Source organism: Dermacentor silvarum, chromosome 2 (assembly GCF_013339745.2).
Source record: "Dermacentor silvarum isolate Dsil-2018 chromosome 2, BIME_Dsil_1.4, whole genome shotgun sequence".
In the NCBI taxonomy this organism is placed as follows: domain Eukaryota; kingdom Metazoa; phylum Arthropoda; class Arachnida; order Ixodida; family Ixodidae; genus Dermacentor; species Dermacentor silvarum.
In genome coordinates, this window is record NC_051155.1 from 201,209,570 (window position 1) to 201,228,119 (window position 18,550).

At 44.9% G+C, this 18,550-nt stretch overlaps 1 protein-coding gene across 1 annotated transcript; it reads right to left on the reverse strand.

Moving 5' to 3' along the window:
* Positions 1–548: 548 nt before the first annotated feature.
* On the reverse strand, positions 549–14,462 carry LOC119440656 (protein 5NUC-like). Its single transcript, XM_049663002.1, has 6 exons — positions 14,427–14,462; positions 12,178–12,315; positions 10,564–10,789; positions 4,536–4,724; positions 4,256–4,456; positions 549–817 (listed from the first exon to the last, which is right to left on the reverse strand). Exons 1-6 carry the CDS (start codon positions 14,460–14,462, stop codon positions 549–551), a joined length of 1,059 nt encoding a protein of 352 aa, XP_049518959.1.
* Positions 14,463–18,550: the final 4,088 nt, after the last annotated feature.

The following is an 18,550-nucleotide window of genomic DNA, read 5'->3' on the forward strand; positions in this document are numbered from 1 at the left end:
ATCTATGTATGTAAGGTGGTAGCGAGTTTCGAACCTACGAGTACGACTCCCCTCAGAAGCCGAGTGTCTTACCCACTGGGCTAAACCAGTGCCTCCTAGATAGCAATCCTGTGCACTCTGCTTTATGACATCATGCTACTTGGACCGAAATTTAAATTTCCATTGCTGAGCCCAGCGTGACGAAAGCGGTGACGTCAAAATCACCGCGGCTTACTGGGGAGCCTCTCCATTAGATTCTAAGGCATTCGGGCAAGGTAGCATGACTTCAAGGATCGAAGTGCATGGCCTATTATAGTGCTATAATAGGCGTTGGCCAAGTGTCTCAATGCATTCGCTTGCCCGCGAGGAGTTCGTGACTCGGAAGACCGCTCAGTGGCATTCGAGTGGACATTATTGCTTTCGCATTCACAACGCATAAGAAATGCTTAGATGTCCACAGATTTTTTTAGTTGAAGATGAAGTATTTTGTCTGCCGTTTTTCTGCCACGGCTTTGACCGAAGTAATCATCACGCATTAATAACATTATAAAGATAAAGAGCAGTTTCTTTTACTTACAGAAGCTTGGAAGTCCGGTTCTTATGCTGCCAGCATTCACGACGGCACCGTTCAGGTCTGACCACGTGGGACCATTCGTTGTATTCTCGTTGAGGTAGTACTCAAAGTAAGCGTCCGCAATCATGTTGCCGAGGTTACACTCTTGCATTCTGCATATGTCATTCTTGTGCTCCATGAGGACCCTAGTGCTGCCTAACACTTCCTTCATTCGTTCTGTGAGGTTATTCTTGTAAGGCTGCAACACTTCAATCATGCACGCATCTGAAAGAAAATTGCTTGCGTCTTTATGTCGAAAGATATTCTTCAGGTTGATGCTCTGAAGCAGCAGCTAAAAAAAGAATAAAACATCGGAACTCATGATTCATTTGTTGGATCTTCTTTGGCGAGAGGAAACCAGATCATACAAATGAGTTTCTTCGTCAATTTGTTGATGAGGTTAAGGAAGTCGTTAGCTCTGGCATCTGTTCTGGTGCACAGGTTATACCTGTCAGAAAACTCACAGGGTCTCTTAAGTTTTCCCTAAGACGACTTGAAGACCAAAGCCCAAATGCCGAAGCATTAAAGATGTACACATGACGTGCACATCCCCCTTAAGGTGCTTAGTCAACTTAGCTTAGTCATCCTTCGTAATTGGCTTACTTATCCTCTTAATTCGCTTACTCATCCTCTTAATTCGCGTAGTCATCCACCTTAATTCGCTTAGTGTACTTCGATTAGTCACCGCTCTTAATTCCAAAGGTAGAGGCTTCGACTACCTCCCAAGGTCATGGGTTCGTATGCCTTAACTTTATCTTAATTAACTGTGCCTGAATACTCTTCGCCTTAATTACCACCAAATGTGGTGGGTTCGACTCCCACCAAAGATCTAGTGTTCGACTCCCACAAAAGGTCGTGGGTTCGAGTGCCTTTACTCGATCTTAATTACCTGTGCCTGAATTAACTTCGCCTTCATTAACACAAAGGTCATGGGTTTGACTGCCACAAATGGTGACGGTTCGACTCCCATAAAAGGTCGAGGGTTCGTAGCCTTTTTGTACTGTTCGTGTCGCCGACGCGTTTCCGCTCAATTGACTCACGAATGAGACATATAAGGCTTTCGCCTTAACAAAGAATAGCCGTTTTCTGATGACGACGATGCATTCAGAAACTCGGGGATACTCACTGTCGGATTTCACGCAGTGGATCCACCAATGCGCTTTTTAACAGGATAGCGTCAAGGGCCCCGTGTCGCAGAAAATCCGGCGCGGGGAACCGGCGTCGGCGTGCGATGTCGGCGGGTGACGGAGAAAATCATGCCCAATCACGGAGGCCCTCAAGCCTTTAATGGCTCACTGTCAAGGTCATCTGCAGTTAGCAGAAACTCTCACAGCTTTCCGGCCACCTGATTGGTCTCCTCTGTGTCGTGACGTCACTGTCGCTAGGCGCAGGTGTGCGCCTCTTGATTGGCTCGCGTGCGTGAAGTAACTGTCATCAAGTGCGGGTGTCGGGGTGGTTCGGCGTAACGCGGGTCTGTCATTTCTTCGTCGTTGCTACAGTTGCTATAGCAACGGCGCCTGCTTGCCTATCCGTTTTGTCATCTGCGCCACTCCTGCCCTGACGCCTGTAGCGCGCATAGCTGGCATAGCAGCGCCATGGAAGACGCGTCTCCATCTGATCCACTACAGTGCCTGGAATATGCACTGTAGATCCACAAACGGCGCTGCAACAGTTCCAGGCGGCCACAGATTACTTTAACAGACACTTTAACAGGCAATGGTATCAGGCTTCCGCCGTTTCACTCTTTAGTCTCGACGAAGTGTCTTCCGTTTTTTTTTAGGTACAGGTATGTGCCACGCCTTCTTATATCATATGCGGTATATGCGGGTTATATTGCCGCACAATTTTATCATTAATGTTGATGATACGTTGTCTTGCATTCTTGGCAAAGCTATTCCTGCAATTTTTGAGAATGACAATCCACAAACAAATGTGATGAAACAAAACACGCACAGCGCATGCCTTTTATGTTAAATCTTCTCAGACTGAAATATTAAAAGTACGAAACAAAAACGAAAACCTGAAAATTATTTAATTTTTTTCGGCGCGGCTGTGCAATATCTCCGGGATCGCCCCACGCAAGAGGCCGCGTTTCTCCCAGAAAGCTTGCCTTCGTGCATAGCGTTCGCCGCCAGTGTTTCCCGGTAACCATGGCGGTTGCTTAAGCTGCAGTTGTCGGGAAGCGTGAGAAGCAGCCAGGGATCTTTGAATGCTATCGCGTTCCACTCATAAAAACGAAGCTTAAGCGTCCTCCAATTTTTACGATGTCATATATCTACAACCCTGGGAATTGCCGCAGGCGAGAACACAGTTCTTGGCGCAGCCGCAACTCAGTTGAACTTGCCTGCCGAATCAGAGCCGCGCATGCGCAATGTCTTTCTCCGTCTAAAGGAGTGAAAAAATGCCTTCCCGTGTGCCTGGCATGGAGGAAAGAAACCCAGGAGAGGCCCCGGCCAGCACGGACGTATTGGAGAAAGTGTGGCGGAAGTCACGTGCTGTTTTTCGCAAAGGAGCACTGGGACGGGTACCCCCAATGTCAACGTTTCCATAGCAACCACGCTCCTGAAGCTTTCGCTGCTGCTCTCGATCTCTGAAAAGTGAGAAGAAAAGTGAGAAGAAAATCTTCTCACTAAGATTTTTCCGCCACTGTCCTTCTCGCAGCACCTTTTCTTCGCGAGAAAAGCAGACTTTGGAGTGCGGTGTGTAAGCTTGAAAGTTGTGTTTTGTGTCTGTGAGCGTGAGTGTTAGCCAGCAACAGCTGCACTCAATCACGGCGCGGGTCTTCGTCGTCGTCTTCAACGTGCCACGGAAAAACACAGGAGCGCGTCTGCTTCACTAAAACTGCTGCCTGCCTAATGCGTTTTGGACACGCGCGCTCGTCGGGGCAATAGCAAACATTTAATAAAATAATAAAAAAAAGTGCTAGGACCTTCACATTTTAATATAAGACCACTTATATTGCTCGTGGAAAAACCTCTTCCCAGCAATGCATTTCTGTTTAAAAATGAAGCGGAAATTAAGGGGATCGGTGTAAGCTGGCTTTCCCACGTTCGGTGTTGCAGTGAAGCGCTTCCACTGAAAGAAAAATGCGATGCGAACGGGGCCCGATAATGGCATCGCTTTCCACTCTGAAAGGCAAAGCTTAAGCATCCTCCAATACTTAGTTTCATACTAGCAAAGTAGCAGCGTAAAGTTGTTTTTGTTGTGGCTTTCGTAACTGCCACTTTGCCTTGTCTTGCCCTTACCACTTGAGTGACACTGATTTCACGAAGTCCTCTCAGCGCCGGTTTAGCGTGCGGACGATTACTATTTGTTATCGCCGCTGACATACTTGCATGTGTGCTTCTGCGGGGTATGCCCCACACCGTACATTACATATAAACTTAGGCATAGAAACCGTTGGCGGGAATTTGGCGGTTTAGTACCCTATGTCATTTATTCGAGCCTCGAGGGCTTAAACTAAAGGTCATGGAGGCCGCTTCAACACCCCCTCCCGCACGCTAACACGATTGTCTCTACATACATAGCATACAGCAGATGCAGAATATCCTTCAGTATAGCCTCAACTGCAATGGTTTTCTTTCCCCATTGTTTACTATCCCGCTTCCACACGTGAGTTGAAATACATAGCATTAAATAACGTCTTGTACATGATTGACTCACCTTCCTCGACTGAAGCGTTCAGAAGGATAGGGTTGCCTTCCCAGCCTACAATGTGACCGGTGCTGTTGAATGAAACGTCAATTCTGCCAAGGTACTTTCCGAAGCGGAAGTCCTGCACAACGAGTGCTCTGCTACCGTCTGTTCTATTCACAACGTATGGGTAGACGTCTTCGGGCTTATTCTCGTCTGGATGATCGTCCCCTATAGGCAGGACAACAGTACAATTTTAGAAAGCAGAAAAATACAAACACGTTGTGACATGTTTTATTAGCATTCTTACCCGTGTAAAGGAATGTGTTTGTGTGTCCACCAACCAATATGTCTATCTCTGTAATATTCTTGACAATATCAACTTCGCGGTCAAAACCGCTGTGCGTAATAGCGATAATTATGGTTACGTTTTGGCTGACGAGGTAAGCAACTTCGTTTCGAAAACTTTCTTTTTCGTCGTAGAATTCCACGTGTGGTCCTGCAAACATAAAAGAAACAAAGTATCAAAATCACGAATAGAACTTTCATGTGACTAATATGCCACGTAAGACAGAAGTTCACAGGAACGTGGATGCGTGAAGTGATTAACAGTGGTTGAACAAAGGATGTCTCTGGAGCCAATTAACGTTTCTGCAAGAGGTCTTGGTCACCGTCTTCGTCAGAGCAGGAACTGCTGTTGCTGCCCATACGTTCTTTTTTTGTCGAAACTTGGCTCCAGTGGCATCCTTTGTTCCACTACTACTCATCACTAATATACAAGGTGTTTTTTTGAATGTTAAACATTTGAAGAGAATTGCGTGTGACCTGTGGCACCAATCTATCGATTGAGCTGGGTTGTTCGAAGTAGGGAGCCTACATGCAAGCGCTGCCTTTAAAAACAGCGCTTGCATATAGGCTCCCTAGTTCGAAGAGGGCGACACTAATTGTCTATTGAAATGCATAATTGACTAATTTACTAAATTTAATTAGAAAGCTTAGTTTTCGCGCAAATATTCCAAATTACGAATCAAATCCGGCGATTTCAAAATCAAAAGGCGCTATTGTTTCATCTAGTATGTTAATAAAACGTATTTAATGGAAGCATTTCTTGCGAACTGTAGGTGTTTTTTATTTATTTATCTATCTATCTATCTATCTATCTATCTATCTATCTATCTATCTATCTATCTATCTATCTATCTATCTATCTATCTATCTATCTATCTATCTATCTATCTATCTATCTATCTATCTATCTATCTATCTATCTATCTATCTATCTATCTATCTATCTATCTATCTATCTATCTATCTATCTATCTATCTATCTATCTATCTATCTATCTATCGGCCTACCTTCCTACGTCGTAATGCCGTCGTGGTCGTTTTTCCAACGAGACCTATGTCAAAATAGGCATGGAGCGGTATGACATGCATACATGCATGTAGCATGCATGTATGCATATACCATGTCATGACATATATATATGCCATGTCATGACATGTCAGTCATGCATACATAGCATGACTGACATGTCATGACATGACATATTTGTCCTGTCATTCGTAAATTGTCATGTCATGACATAAATAGTATGAATGACATGATGCCACCGTGGTTGTTTATTTAACTCAATATACCAGGATTTCAATGAAATGCATGCATGACCTGACATGGATGACATCACGTAAATGTCATGACTTGGGTTTCATAATATGTCATGTGGGTCATGGCATGAATGACAAGACATACAAGCACGTCATGTTATGACATCAATGGCATCACATGCTTGCCGTGGCATGTATGTGATGATATAAATGGTATGAATGGCATGATGCTGTCATGGTCGTTTATTTACTCGACATATATCTGGATATGAATGACATGGCATGCATGCATGACATGAATGACATGACATGCGTGTCATAGCATGAATGCCGTGAATTGGATAACAAGACATTAATGACAAGACATGCAATTCCATCTCATTCTTATCATGTGATGCACGCATGTCTGGCCACACATATTCTTATACATACGCTGTTAAAGAAATTACCGCGACATATGCGTGTCATCTGCACTCGAGCCAGGTGGCACACATAAGAAGATCCCGGCATTTTGGCAGCAGAACACAGGGTGGTGGTTTTCTCTGTTGAAACTGGGATTGCAAAGCAAGTTTCCCACGAGCGTTGATTTCCGAGTGCCGGACAGCAACGCGCTGCCACCCCATTCCCCCCAAAGCTCGTACCGGACTTTCACGGCTCTTCTCGTCGTTACCAGGACATCGAGGTATGCTCCTTCGTGGTGCACATAGCGTCGGAGTGCGGCAACGCTGTATCGAGTTACCCTATCGCAGCGTCTTCACGGCTTCGCAAAGGCGAGCAGCTGCACCACGCCACTCGTCCGAATGGCTATAAATGGACACGGGCTTGAGGATGTGTCAAGTCAACCGTTTGTGTCCTCTGAGTGATACCACGTGCTTCCGTCTGTGGGCATTTAGTTTCTCCGCTTCTTACCCATCTCGCACCTCCATACCACTCGTTCACATCAGTTCGATCGATCGTAAAAATCGTGCCATCACCGTTACCGTCATCTTGCTGCTGTCGTCGCACACATGCACTCGCGTTAATTCTAGTCCACTGCTGGCGTCACACACACTAATACTGGATATACACAAACACATCGGCCAACCTGATAACTCTTTGCGGAACACCAAACAATGCTGCATAGCGAGCTGCCTGCAAAATGCGTCGAATAACGTCGATAATCACAGTGTGTGAGATCTACACAATTACTTCATTGAATAAAGCTAATAAATAACTGGAACACCAATGCATTTCTTCGCACACTTTTGGAATGACTATCTCTAGATTGATATCATCCTCAGAAAGAGAGTGAGAGAAAAGTCACAGCCTTGCGCAGCACACGCAGCAGTCACAGCGTAAGCTGGAGAAGCGGCTCCATAGGAGCTTAATTTTATGCACCAAACACTACAGAGTTTTCGCGGCGAAGTCTCTTCGCGTTGTTTTCACGAAGACGATTTCAACCGTCCGCCCGGCATCGACGGCGAGCTGCGGCTTGCGAAGCAACACGTCGGGCTCTGCACAGCGGTCTACTGACCTGACGTTGCCTGGTTGCAGTCGCGCGCATAGCTCTACAATTCGCTTCTCCAGCAGAGGTTCGTACCTTGCGAGGAGACGCCATAACATGTACAGAAGAGTAAACACAGGCATACAGACGACGTGGCGCACATGTCATATCCCTTGACCCATGGCACGGTACGTTGCTGTTGATGATGATGACCATAATAGTTTATTGACATCCCTTTCGAAACGGAGTGGTGAAAAAAATGTCACAGTTTCATCCGAAAGGCGAAGCATCAATTGCGATAGAAAATTGCAATAGCAGGGTCGTACACGGCAATCTTTACACAACGACACCTCACAGTAACACACACCACATTTGATGGGGTCGACATAGAACACGACTTTATTAAAATTCTTCCACAATCTCACAAAATTCGTACCATATCAATTCTCAATGTTTACAGCAAACCTAAAGACAAAAAAAATGTCGCAGTTTCACCCGAATTGCGATAGCAAATTAGTAGAGAGCTATACTGAGTAAGGATAGTAGTTTTATCAGCTGTATAAACTTGGACATGTAGGAGCACCAGCAACGCGCAGAATTGTTGTCGACGCCGTCGGCGTTTTGCCCGCGTTCGCACCGAACACGCGCGGCGTTGGTGGCTGTTGACGGTGCCTTTGGCGGCGGCTCGGAGGTTTTCGACGAGATCAGAACGGGAAACTCGTCGAACAGCATGCAAGCGCTATATGCGACTGCGACATGCCGGAACACCTGGAGGAATATAGAGCAACTGCAATGCAGTGTTGGCCCGTATCAACGCAACGCGGCGCGCATATCACATAGCGTAACAAATCGCACGATACGATGATAATGAAGGTGATAATGATGATTATGATGAGGATTTATTGACATCCCCTTTGAAAGTAAGCGGTGACAGTGATTGGTGATGATGAATATTATCATTTATTGGCATCCTTTGAAACGCGGCGGGGACATTGTCTCCTAGCCAGCTTGATTTAATCAGGCACAAAAAATATATATTTCTCGCATTTTTGTGTACATCTTCCTAAACTTATTTTTCTTCCTCAAACATTCTACCTTGTACCGCTAGATGTACATCTGCTACATGGCATGCCACCTGGTGTAATCATATGCAAATTTAATGCAACGTGTGCGCGTATCGACGCGTTTCTCACATCGCGTGTTTCCTCGCGTGCTAGGGCGCGTTTATAGGCCACTTTTCCGCGGCAAACCCGAAAGCGTTGGCGTGGCTCAGTCCTAGAGTATCTGACTCCCGCATAGCGGGCCCGGGTGTCATCCCGGGGCGAACAGGGTAATTTTTTTCTCATTCCTGGCGATAGCCGCTACGGACACCTGACACCATCGGCGGCGACAGCGGCGGCGGCGGACACCATCGCCAACCGAAACGGCTATTGGAACGAGCCCATAATAGCTTACGCTGCAAAAAGTGAATTGAAGGTAGGGAGGTCAACCAGACGCACGTCCGTTTTGCTACCCTCCGCTGAGAAAAGGGGGGTTAGGGGATGAAAACCTAAGAGACAAAACACTGATGATGTTATTTCTTCCGGTGGTGCATATCACTGCAGTCGCATCCCTACACTGCAGGCGCCCACTGAGATCTGTCGAGCTCAGGAACTGTGCAGTCGCGAGCAAAAGTTTGGAGACCATGACATCAGCAAAAGATTTAAATATATTCAAGCGCAGCTCCGCTGCCTCGAATTGGCTCAATGCGTTGTATTGGTCAAATACGCGCACGTAGGCGTGTGCTCCTGATTTCAGCCGGAATGCCCAGGCTGCGAAGAAAAAAAATAAAATCGTGGCACCTTTGGTCCACAATGTCTTGCTCGCGACTGTAGATATAGTAATGCATGTGTCGCTCCCTCGGTTTATACTCTGTATCTGTCCTCGTTAAGCTAACCGGCGCCTCCTACTTCATGCTGCAGTTTGATCACCTGGATTCAAGATGATTCACGGCAACAAATATACTTGGACAGTGGTCATCCTTAGAATTCGTTCCAAGTGGATATGACTTGAGGATTCAGCGGCTTAAATTACGAAATTCCAATATGTGCCGTAAAGTAACCAGTTTATAAGTTTAGTAACATATATTTGGAAAAAAAGTTGTCGCAGTTTCACCTGAAAGGCGAAGCATCAATTGCGATAGCAAACTTGTAGAGAGCTATACGGAATAATGATATTAGCTTTATCAGCTGTATAAACTTGGACATGCAGCAGCATCGGCAACACGCAGAACTGTTGTCGACGCCATCGGCGTTTTGCCCGCGTTCGCTCAAAATGTGTGCGGCGTTGGTGACTGTTGCCGGGGCCTCTGATATAAATAGGCACTGCGTGCCGCAGCTAAACGTCGCCTCCCTTCCCTCCCCCTCCCCCACGGCCTCTCGCTCGTCGGAAGAAGGTGCGTTTGCTCTACATACATGGTGATTGTGAAGTAGAACAGAGACGCCTACTTCTGCAGCCCTTAAGCGAGCACGGCGCAGAACGCGCTTTTGTTCTCCGCCGTGCGTTCACTCCCCGTGAAAGACGCGCCCCTCGCGCCCTTTCACTCGCACATACAGCGTTCGGCGCGCGGCGACGATTTCTTCTCCAAATGACGTCATACGGAACCTCACGGCGACGGCGACGGCGACGGCGACGCCGACGGCAGAAATCTGCTTTTGAGTGTCCATATAATTGCTATCGCAATAATACTCGATAATGCTATTCGATATCTCGTGCAAATATATCAACTACTTAGAGTAACCATGCTCAAGAAGCCGAAATGGGCTGCATCCCATGGATAAGCCTTAAAAAAATCTGTTAATATTAACGGAATGTTAATTGACGATGGCCGGGGTCCGCGCCCTTTGTCAAGGAATACATGTGACGGTAATGCGTGTGCCTCAATTTTGTTACCCATTGTTTTTTTCTTCTCGCGCCGTAGTGCGCAAGAAAAAGAGAGAGCAAATTTGTTTCTGATCGAATCTAGTCCGATTTGTAGACCGAGTCGTCACTCTCGCAGTCCTCCTGGGTCTCCCGTCGTGATGTTAAATCAATTTGCCTGGTGTAAAGATGCGGAGGCCAAACGACAGCGTAGGTAGCAAGAAGCACATGAAGCTAGCACTATGAAGATAAAGAGAGCCAGTCAAACACATCCACGCTAGCGCATACATATCACCTGTGTTGCACTTCATCAAAGACCTATCCATTTTAATGCGTGCAGTCTACCTACCTGGCCTCGAACCATGTTTTGTGTCAGGAATTACTGCACCGAGAATTCCGATCTTCGTGTCCCCAATTGTTCTTATTGCAGACTTTACAAGGTCGTATTCTTTGAGATCTGGGTCTTGTGAAAAATTTGTATTTGTTCCGACAATCGTTACATTAGATTCGTTCATTCTCTTAAGGAAAGGAGCAAGGTTGGCCGGTCCGTCGTCGAATTCATGATTCCCGAGGCACTGAAACAAATGACAAAGAAGTAGCTAGAAATAGTTTTTGCAAAATCAGCCACCTTAAATTCGTACCTGGATCTTCGAGCCATAAAGAAGAATACTAAAAAAAGAAAAAAAAAAGACTGGGCAAATATAAATTTTGTTGTAGAGACGAGGAAATATGTTTCAGCCAGAGGCTCATTTATTTGTTGTGTAATATGTTTGGCGCTATTTGGGAAACATTTGATGTGCTTCACTAGCACGGACGGCGCCACACAGTCAAATACATTCCCACTGGTAAGTCATTCTGAACAAGCACAAAAGAACCTTCACTGCCTCGTAGGTTGACGAGTGAAAGGGACGGTGTTCTAGTATACCGTCTGCACGAGGAGTGGATGACTCTACAATCACAATCACTAATTCTCTTTGCAAAGCATATTGAGGTCAGTGGCACAATATGTGGTCGATGCTCTCTTCGCAGTGACAGACATCGCATGAAGCACTTTCAGTCATTCCAGTTAGTGTTTTGTGAGCCTTCGTGAAGGCAACTATGAACTACACCAGACACAGAAGTGGCACCTCACGTCGGTGCCCTCCAGACGGCCGGTGAGATTTGCAGCGAAAAGTTTTGTCCGTGCAGTCTTGTGTACCCAACTGTAGTGTATTCCATTCAGCTAAAGAAAGTGTGCGGGACACGTGGTGGAGCTGTCTCGCAGTGTCTGTGGCAACTCTTACATCCGTTCCATGATGATGGATCATGACCTCACTAAAAACACGAGCATTGTTTTAACGCTCGCTTCATCGCAAGACAGGCGTACATTGCGTTGAAACATACATAATGCATTGCAGTGAAGGGACGTGAGATCTGCAAGCAAAAAGTGTAAACGACGTGTCATTGTTTAGTATACTTCGTAGACTTTTGCGGCGCTTCCAAAACACGAAATCTGTAACCAGGACCTAGCCCGGGTTCCAGCTTTGGTCATCCTGCAGCCGTTTGGGTGTCCTAAAGGGCTTGGCCTCGGTTTTCCGGTTTTATATTTATTTCAGGTGCTAAATGATCTCGCCGCAATACATATCTGTTTCGTCTGCCCCGGTAAGTCATGCCAATCCAATATGCGCGTGAACAATTGAAAATATTTTATTAATGTCCGCAATGTAACCCCACACTTTAGCTACGTACCGGGTTCCTCGTTTTCCTTCTTAGTATACTTTCCTGCACAATAGTTAATTTTTGCCATTACTAGTATCCTTCACCGCGATACACAAGTGTATTGCACTGAAGCCTAATAAATTACATCCATTGCTATGGAACGTTTATAAGACGCTTGTCATCTCTGTCCTAGTGAGTGTAACCGATAAACTCCCAAAAGAATAGAAAAGCGAAGCTGAACGCCCAGAGTGTGGTAACAGCTCACCGCATAATCGTAGCCCATCGCCGACATGACGGCAGATATGACGCTTTCTTTGAAGAGTGTATAGTAAGGAGTGCCTTGAAAGAAGTCTCCGGCGTTCAGGAATAACGCAGAAGGCTTCTCTTTTTTGATTTCTTTCACCTGCAAAATATGTACATGGTTTGATCCCATCAACAGTCTTTACTTCTCCCGGCGCTATCAGTAAACGTAACTATAAAGCACACAACCGTTGGATGTGTCTCTTGATTGCCTGTGCATGAGAGCGTATTTTCCTGATGCATACACCCATTAATTGTGCTTCGAGGCTTTACCATGTCACAGGGACTAGGAGTAGTAAAATGAAGTCCAAATGTAAGCTCATACGTGTTATTCCGCAATCGAAGCAATATTTGTTTCCCTACACCGCCAGCTTCGCGAACGCCGAGCAAGCGACACGCGTGTCTGAGAGTCTGATGGGCGACGCCGGGAACACACTCTGCATGGTGACACCGTACTTTATTCACGTGGTTTCGTTGCTAGCTAAATGTCAGACTATGTGTGCCGAATCTGTAGGCATTGGCGACGCCTTTACTGCACTTTGTGTCCTGCTCAGAAGTGCGAGTGTTTGTACCGAAAACATATACTCGAATAGAAGCAAAAAAATTGACGTGATTTGCAACAGCACCCTTTGCCTGATGCAGTCGATGTTTCTTGTTCTAATAACGCGCATATGTCCATGCTTCTTGTGGTATTGTCACGTATGATAGAACTGCACATGCATAAACAATAAATTCTCCTGGTCGAGGTTACGAAGCTTTGGAATTCAGAAATCATTGAGATGACGATTGTCTTTCACGTACGGGCTTTTTTATAAAGTAAAAAAAAATGCACTTTCGCTGGTAAATAAAATAATGGCCAGCACAGGGCAGATTTATGGGTAAGGGTTCAGACGCGAGGTCAGATACCTTTCTTGTTTAATTTTTTTTTGGACTCGCAGCAAAAAAAAAAAATTTTTTTTAGTAGTAAGCTCATACACTTTAAATATCACGCTGAAATTCGCGTAAGTACTTAACAAAAATCGGAAAACAATGTTTCAGTGATATAAACATAGATAATATGAGCCGAAACTTGTTCACAGCCGTTCATAGCCTTGACGACAAGGATATCTTTAAATACAACACATATTTTTAGTTAAATAATATTATCCGTATCGTGCGTTCTTTGGCGGTATACTTGCTCACTCTAGAAGTACATATCCAATGAAGTATACAACAATAAATTATTTAGAACTGCAATTTTTCATGAATATAAAAAAAGAATTCTACACAGGAACTCCTTTGGGAGTTGTCCAAGTATGCGTAAGCATTTTTCCACTTGCGCATCTCCACGCATCCCGGTGTTATTATCAATGCTATGAAACTTGACCCGACCAGTATAAAACTTCATCAGCCCTTATCGGTCGTTATCAACCTTATCGGACTAGATCCAACCCTTATCAACCTTTATAGGTGCTCATGAACCTTATCAGAATTGCTTCGACCTTTATAAGTTCTTATCGCACTTTAGCACCTTATCCTTCCGCGTCGAAACATTATCAATAGTGATGAGAGCCATATAACCCCTCATCACTCCTTACCATCCTTCTCAAGTCATTTAGAGCGTATCTGTGTGTGTATGTTTTGAGCCACGTGAAGCGCATAAGCCCTCAGCGATCAGTGGAATTTCGGTCAGTGAAGGAACGCCCCAACGGAAGGCGCATCCCGCGACCACCGACACACATCAAGGAAGTGGCGTGTTTGCCATTAAATTTTTCGCAAAATCGGAATTTTCCTTACCTCTGCATGTGTCAAGAACCTTCAGAACGATGAGCGAAACGAGAACAAGGTGAGAGCAGGATACAACGTCTCAATAAGTGGACTTGTCTTCTTCAAGGCGACATATGCTCTCCCCGGCACAGTATAAGGAAAGCAAAGGGCGCTCACCTTGTTCCTTCATCTTCCGTCGGTAGAAATTTAAGAAGACAAGTCCACTTGTCGAAATGTTGGCTACTGCTCTCACCTTGTTCTCGGTTTGCTCATCGTGTTAAATTTTCATCTCCCGCATTCCACGTGTTTTCCCAAGAACCTTCAGATGTCAAGAATAATGGATGCCATTATTAAGCCATTTTGCTTTCCAGGCACGTCATCTTGGTTGTTATTGAAGCCTGTTGCGGCGCTTTCTATTCTAGGAATTCACAAATAATGAAAGGTGCTACCATCAAGACTTAAACTTACCCTCGGGCATATATCGGGAGAATGTGGCAACGCCATGTTTATCTATACACCGATCGATCAGTGACGTCATCTGTCTCATTGCGGGCATAGTTATTCGTGGTAACGACACCAGTCAGAGGTATTGCCTTAGTCGCAAAGCAACCAGTGAAGCCATTTGATCAGAATAGCCCCATCAAGTATTGACTATATTTTATCGCTTGAAACAAGCCGGGCAAATACTCGAATGATTGATAAAGTGCAACTCATTATTTTCTGCCTCTGGATGTGGCAGAGCTACTCACTCTTGCTCAAGTAAAATTGCTTTGCATTCGGTGCTGCTGGATACGTAGACACTGCGGAGTGCAGAATAACGAACTTGCTGATGGATCTGTGAGAAAAGACCTAAAGGATGGCACACTTGTCTTACAATTCTACAGACCCGACGCCAACTCTTTCGTGACTGAAACAAATGAATACTGGCCACAATCGGGCATTCGCCCTAGCAGCCTACACAGGCTTAACCATACTATGTCTTTTTGAATGCCGTATGACCTCCAGTTATCAGTGTGTGTTCCCCTTCTTGCCTTTCGTCTTTTCGCGCTGTTCCCCTGTCGAGTATTTACCGACTAGCCCAAGCCTCTACGGTGTTGCAATTTACGTCCAGTCAAGGTATACTTGCATTGTTCACTGACTTCGATTAGGTGCAGCGTTTATTAAAAGTTATGAGCACTTGCTTCAACATGCCGACTCTTCCAAATGTGATCGTTGTGTTACGCAGGCAAAAGTGCACCATGTTCTTTGTGTTTTCCTCCAGTACACGCGTGAATAGACGACACTAGCTAATTGTCTATCCAAAATTGGCAATCGGCCGCTTCATCATCATCAGCCTATATTTAAGTCCACTGCAGGACGAAGGCCTCTCCCTGCGATCTCCAATTGCCCCTGTCTTGCGCTAGCCGATTCCAACCTGCGCCTGCAAGTTTCCTAACGTCATTACCTCACGTAGTTTTCTGCCGCCTTCGCGACTGCGTTTCGCTTATCTTGGTATCCATTCTGTAACTCTAATGGTCCACCGGTTATCAATCCTGCGCATTAGATGGCCTGCCCAGCTCCATTTTTCCCCTCTTAATGTCAACTAGAATATCGGCTATCCCCGTTTGTTCTCTGATACACACCGCACCCTTCCTGTCTCTTAACGTTAGGCATACGATTTTTCGTTCCATCACTCTTTGTGTGGTCCTTAACTTGTTCTCGAGATTCTTTGTTAACCTCCAGGTTTCTGCCCGATATGTTAGCACCGGTAGAATGCAATGATTGTACACTTTTCTTTTCAACGACAGTGGTAAGCTCCAAGTCAGGATTTGGCAATGCCGGCCGTATGTACTGCAACCCAATTTTATTCTTCTGTAAATTTCCTTCTGGCTGGCCCAGGTGTAGTAATACGTCTCATTAAACGGCTGATTTCGTAATGCCTGCCGTATGCCCTCCAACCCAATTTTATTCTTCTGTATATTTCCTTCTCATGACCAGGGTCCATGAGAAGGAAATATACAGAAGAATAAAATTGGGTTGGAGGGCATACGGCAGGCATTACGAAATCAGCCGTTTAATGAGACGTATTACTACACCTGGGCCAGCCTGCAAATTTACTTGCATTATTTCGCAGCATGGGGTTTGACTCGGGGATGTAAAAGTATAAAAGAAATGCTATTTACTCGCGCCTTGTATCCACATCATCAGGACTCATAACCCTGTTTTTCGTCCCTTCATTGACTTAATTCTGTAGCAGAATGGCAGGCTTGAAGAGTCAGCCTCAGGCCCACCTCTCTCCCATTTATTAAGTAATTGTTTGCTTTGTCTCGAAAAGAAATTCTGCCTACGTACCACAAAAATATTTCCTGCAATATACCAATCCAAAATTTCGTTATAATACATTTTATAGAATTTTAATATCCTTTAAACTTTTTCTATATCAAGAAACAAGATCAAAGAGTGCAGTGATACTAAGTCTTACGCGTACATTTTAACGATGTTGTTGGCGTTGCAAGAGTACTTACTGGATGTTCAATTTTTAGAGAAAAAAGAATGACGTTCCATCGAATAAACGTAAAAGTTTGACGAATTTGTATCCTGACTCGTATTTGAAAGTCGATTGCCCACTGAAGCCTTCAAAACAAACTTCAATAAAACTTCGGTTGGGGCTAGTTGGTACATAGTAATTTAAGGTGATAAATTGGCGCAAACACGTATGACAACCACAAAGAAGAGACTAGACAAGCACTGGCGCTGTCTCGTCCCTTCTTTGTGGCTGTCCTATGTGTTAGCGTTTATCCCCCCCCCCCCCCTAAACTACGTCAAAATAAATATAGCGGATTGTAAAGTATGCTGTTAAACCTAATTACGAAAACGTTGTCGGAGTAAGGCATGTTTAAGGCAAGAACTGAAGGCACGGTTTTCTTAGCTGACTTCACACGAGTTTAGCGCATGTGTGATCTGGGTATCTGGTAACCACTTTCAGAAACAAAGTATGGTCTTTTGCGCCTCCAGAGCATCGTGGCGAGTCGCAAACGGTATCGAAATGGTGGCATGCACGAGACAAAGCGATAATTAGTTGCAGAGTAGGTAAAACGAATGGTACGCCCGTAATTAGCGCCAATTAACCACATTGCACAATACCCCTGTAAAGGGTGCATGACCGTAGATGCAGACGTGTTGAGGCAGAGCCACCGTACGGCACACTTTTGGGAAATGGAGCTAGTTTGCTTGGACTAAGAAGCACTCGTGCAAAGCTATGGTGTCGGGAAGGCGGCTTCGCCGATGCTCACAAGTAGCGAGAATTAGTCGCAGAGTAGGGGAATTAACTCTTGATCAAAAGAAGAGAGTCAATGACGTTTCGGTGCAAAAGAAGCCAAGGTTGACGCAATTGCGCGTGAAGTAAGATATGAATAAGATACAAAATTAGTCAATAATGAGCACAAAAAAGAGACAGAATAGAGAGATCTAATGAACATTCAATCACAAAATCATCTGACCCACGATGTACGTCGACCTTGCCTTCTTCGGCGTCAACAATAGGTTGAACTTTTTCTTTTCTTGCCGCGACTATATTCATTTCACCACTTTGTCGGAGACGATACTGAATATCATTACCAGTGTCAGAACGGGAATTTCAATTAATAACGCTCAAAGCGTGCAGCAAGTGATGGAGTGAGACAAACGTTATCGAATATGCTTGTTCCCAAAGCGAAATCTAGGGCACATAAAGAAATATCCACAAAAGAGGACGGGGAAACTGCCGCCGTTGTAGCTAAGTTGGTAGAGCTTCGAAAGCACAACTCGAAATATATGAGTTTGCTCAAATACTCCTTCTGGCATCAAGTTGTGTTTTCGTCCACTTTCATTTTCCTTGAACGTTTCAAGAACACATTCATACCCTGTGCTTTCATGGGCTTTATTTTCTGTGGGCTTCACGCGGTGGTAGATTAAAGAAACAGGGCCCGTCGTCTCGCTTTATTTTTTGTAGATGTTCGACATTTCGAAGAGTCAGGTCACAAGAAACTTGGGGAACTCACTATCTTCAACATTAATAGTATTGTTACTTAGCCAACTTAATTCTGCATAGTAGCAATGCAGAACCCACAAAACATCTCTTAACGCAAGCATACTCACTTTTGCGACTATTCGAGCCACTCCCCCGACGCATGTGGTATTGGTTACGTTACCATCAAAGCATGTGCCTCCGTATTTGTTGCTTTCTTCTAGGTGGGCGTGAACGTCGTTGGTGTGAAGAATTGTCATATTGAACTCTTCGCTAGCGGTGCAGTGATGTCGCCAGGAAATAATTGACATAAGCATGACTAACAGCGTCCTAAATGTCTCATACTTTGGGTGGTGTGCCATGGTTACTGATGATGGATAAGAAGATAACTGCCGGTATGACTCTGAAATGTGGTACATAATATTAGAGTGTAATATTATACAGACATAATAACGATATCAAAGTGATATTACAAAACCGTGTAGATACAGGCAGCGCTGACAGTGAGGAACGCTTGCATTTTTTGAAGTACAAAGTGTTTATTGTAATCAAATACACTCATTGGGGTACATACTCAGAAGGAGGTCCCATAGCACGTGGCTGAAAG

Coding starts and splice junctions, on each gene's coding strand:
- LOC119440656 (XM_049663002.1), bottom strand. CDS start 14,462: ATGGCGTTGCCACATTCTCCCGATATATGCCCGAGG. Junction 12,316..14,426: donor CTCCCGATATATGCCCGAGG/GTAAGTTTAAGT, acceptor CATATTTTGCAG/GTGAAAGAAATCAAAAAAGA. Junction 4,725..10,563: donor AAAACATGGTTCGAGGCCAG/GTAGGTAGACTG, acceptor TTATGTTTGCAG/GACCACACGTGGAATTCTAC.